Raw genomic sequence first — 4070 nt, forward strand, 5'->3', positions numbered from 1 at the left:
ATAACTGTTAAAACAGTTAACTGTTAAAACATTTAACAGTTATAAAAAGTCATTAACTGTTAAAACAGTTAGTTAACATTTATAACAGGTTTTTAACTGTTAAAACCGTGAATGGTTACGGTTATTTACCAACAGCATTTTCTTTGACCTTAAATAAGTACACTTACAACAGTTAACATTTCATTAGCATTTAGTTAACAGTTATAACAGTTAGCTAACATATATAACAGTTAACTGTTGTAACAACAAACAGGTATAACTGTTTTTTGACAGTAATTATAACAGTGTTAACAGTAAGTTAACAGTTAACAGTTATAACAGTTAACGGTTAGTTAACATTTGCAACAGTTAATATTTATAAAAGTTAACAATTGCAACTGTTAGTAAACTATTAGTTAACATATATAACAGTTAACTTTTGTAACTGTTAGTAAATCGTTAGTTAACAGTTAAAAAAGTTGTTATAACAGTTAACGGTTAGTTCACAATTGCAGCCGTTAGTTAAAAGTTTTAAAAGTTAGTTAACATAACAATTAACAGTTACAACTGTTAGTAAACTGTTAACAATTAAAACAGTTAGTTAACAGTTATAACAGTTAGTTAACAGTTATAATAGATTGCAAAACAGCTAACTGTTGTAACAACTAACAGGCATAACAGTTTTTGACAGTTAGTAATTGTAACAGTATTAACAGTAGGTTAAAACTTGTCAGTTATAAAAGTTAACAGTTGTAACAGTTAACAGTTATATGCATTAGTTAATAATTAGTTAACTTTCATAACGTTGAGTTAACATTGTAACAATTAACATGCATAACAATTAGTTAACAGTTAGTTAACAGTATAACTGTTAGTAAACTATAAGTTAACAGATAAAACTGTTGTTATAACAGTTAGTTAACATTTATAACATTTAATAGTTACAACTAATAGTTTACTATTAGTTAACAGTTACAACAGTTAATGGTTAGTTTACTGTTGCAAGTGTTAATTTTTATAACTGTTAACAGTTAACTAACAGTTAAAATCATTAACAGTTGGAACTGTTAGTTAACAGTTAAAGTAGTTAGCTAACAGTTATAACAGTTAGTTAACAGTTGTAACCGTTTAACAGATATAACAGTTAACAGTGGCAACTGTTAGTTAACTGCTAGTTAACATTATAAAGGTTAGTTATCAGTTAGTTAACAGTTATAATTGTTTTTATTAGTTAACAAAATGTCCATCTGATTTCTGATGGGCTCATCATCATGTCACTAACGTTATAAAACCGTTTCCTTACTCTCCTAATAACGTTTTACAAATGTCTATTTTCCGTCTCCTTAACACTTGTTACCAGAAGGAGGAACGGCAGCACACAGCAGCCCTTCATGCAGAATATCAGATTTAAAAGTAAGCCTCAGTCAAGCAGTCTGTGTGAATTGTAGAAGCAGCATCAAAGAACTTTTTGACCCGGGAGCAGCAGAAGGTTCTGATGATATTGCAGGTTCTGTTTGATGATTCTTCTAGTTTTATGGAGGAGCTAGGACAAGTTAGAAAGAGAAAACTCTGAGCTCAGATACAGTGGATGTCATTGAGACTTGGGATGTGTGACCTCTGAGAGGAAAGATCAGTCCTGCTGCAGAGACACACTGGAGGGACGGAGACCAAAATTTCTACGACTGGATGGAGAAACTGGAGAAGAAGAAGAAACCAGAAGTCCGAAGAAGAGTTTCTATATTAAGTCGTTCAAACATTCAGACACAAACACTCAGCGCTGCACTGACAGGAATTAAAGCCTCATTTCTCTGAACACTTAAATCTAAAAGCTGCAGGATGGCTGAAGTCTGTCTCAGACTGTCTCCGTCTCTAAGCAGGTTTTGACTGTTGCAGATCGTCTCCAGCAGCTCATTAATGCTCCTCTGCTCTGTAAGAAGAACTCTTTCATCTTTTACAGTTCCTGCAGGAACTCCCTCACGTCTGTAAAGCTGGACATGGAGTTCCACGACTCTCTGAGGCGGACAAAGACAACCCAACGTCCATCAGAGACGATGGATCAGATCATTGATCAGATGGATAAATCCAGGTTCTGACTCCTGGCTCTAAACTGAACATCATGCCAGCTGGCTGAAGGGTTCAAGTGGATCCAACAGTCCCTCAAAAAGGTCCGGCTTTTACAAGAGGCCGTTGGTACCAGCACAGAACACTTGATGAAGATGTTCAGAACTGAATGAGGAAGGAACAGAGACCTGGACCTGGACTTCAGGACAGCAGAGACTTGGACCTGAACTCCAGGACAGCAGAAACCTGGAGCTGGACCTGGAGCAGGACGTTGGTTTCTGGTAAAATAGTTCAGGTTTCATCAGAATGAGCTCCTCTGTCTGTAAATCTTTGATTCTTTATCATTTCTTTGTGCTGAAGCTCTCAGTGTGACGGCACTAAAAGTCTGCTTTTAACCCCCCCCCCCCATCAGCCCCCACTCCATCATGTGGGTGCAACATCACAATCTCTCATAGCTTCATGGCAGGCGTCCAACGAGCCAATATCACAGTTCTGGGCGAGCAAAACCGCTCCACCACAGAAACTGGATCCGTCTGACTGCGGGGGTGGGGTGGGGGTGGGGGGGTCGAAAACCATCAAATGAAGGAGGGGGAGGGGTGTTTACAGACAAGGAGTGAGAGGACAGGAGGTGAAGTACTGCAGCTGTAGGAGAACTGATGGAGACAGAACAGAACCCTGGATCCTCTTTGTTGGTGCCCAGGTTTGTTCCTGGGGGAGGTCGGGGTCTCGGGTGTTCTCAGGGGGGTCTAGTGTCTTCCACTCTTCCAGTCTGAGGTGATCCAGGGACGGTTCAAAGTTTCTGAGGTGGTCCTGAGTGTTCCTGGGTCTTCAGGGTTCTGATCAGTGTCTCGGTTCTGTTAGATCTCGGTGTTCACCAAATGGATCCAAACAGAACCATGATGGCTGCTGACTGGACTTTGTGTGGTTTCTGACACCAGAACCAGTGGAGCCGTCTAACTGTAACCTCACGGTCCTGCAGAGTCCGGCTCCTCTGCTAATGTGGGCTTTTAGCAGCGGCTGCTTACCAGAACCGCTGAGAGGCCCGCAGAGGTCCGATTGGTTACCAGAACCGTTGAGAGGCCCGCTGAGGTCCGATCAGTTACCAGAACCGCTAAGAGGCCCGCTGAGGTCCGATCGGTTACCAGAACCACTGAGAGGCCCACTGAGAGGCCCGTTAAGGTCCGATCGGTTACCAGAACCACTGAGAGGCCCGCTGAGAGGCCCGCTGAGAGGCCCGTTGAGGTCCGATCGGTTACCAGAACCTCAGAAGGTTTCTTGCGATGTTCAACTCAGGGAGATGAATCTCTTCTCACTCGTCAGTGGATCTGAATTGGTTTCTGCAGCTGTGGTGCAGTGGTGCAACAGCTGACCTGGGACCAGAGAGTCACAGGTTCGATTCCTCACCATGCCATGTATCATGGTGTCCTTGAGTAAGACACCTGCCGACACAGCTGCTCCACCTGGGCATACCTCAGGTGTGATGTTCAGCTTCAGAAGACATGGAATCATGACCACACTTCAGGTTCTGTTGGTTCTGACGTCTGTGCTGGCCTCGAAGGTCCAAGTCCTGAAAATCAAAACCGCCCGTCTGCAGGTCTCCAATCAGGGCTAACCTCAGAACCACTGACCTCTTTCTGAGTCTCTGTTCCTGTTTTTCTGCCTCCAGATACAGATTACATCAGTGAAGAGGAGAAGCAGAAGGTGGAGGAGATGCTGGCGTTCCTCACCGAGGAGTCCAAACAGGCTGCAGCCTCCACCGCTGTGAGTACTGGGTCCAGGTCCAGGGTTCACATTTTACATTCAGGGTCCAGGTCCAGGGTTCACGCTTCATATTCAGGGTCCAGGTCCAGGGTTCACACTTAACATTCAGGGTCCAGGTCCAGGGTTCATGCTCCACATTCAGGGTTCAGGTCCAGGGTTCATGCTCCACATTCAGGCTCCAGGTCCAGATTCAGGTCCAGGGTTCACGCTTCACATTCAGGGTCCAGGTCTAGATTCTGGTCCAAGGTTCATGCTCCACATTCAGGCTC

General features: G+C 43.2%; 1 protein-coding gene across 1 annotated transcript in view; it reads left to right on the forward strand.

The window, feature by feature from the left end:
• LOC119412029 (E3 ubiquitin-protein ligase RNF123) overlaps positions 1–4070 on the forward strand; it is a 69923-nt gene that overhangs the window by 54701 nt on the left and 11152 nt on the right. Inside the window, exon 38 of the mRNA XM_037679005.1 lies at positions 3707–3801. Coding sequence (XP_037534933.1) covers positions 3707–3801 — 95 coding nt within the window. The remainder of the gene's footprint in view (positions 1–3706; positions 3802–4070) is intronic.

Source organism: Nematolebias whitei, chromosome 7 (genome assembly GCF_014905685.2).
Source record: "Nematolebias whitei isolate Nwh7 chromosome 7, NemWhi1, whole genome shotgun sequence".
Taxonomy (NCBI): Eukaryota; Metazoa; Chordata; class Actinopteri; order Cyprinodontiformes; family Rivulidae; genus Nematolebias; species Nematolebias whitei.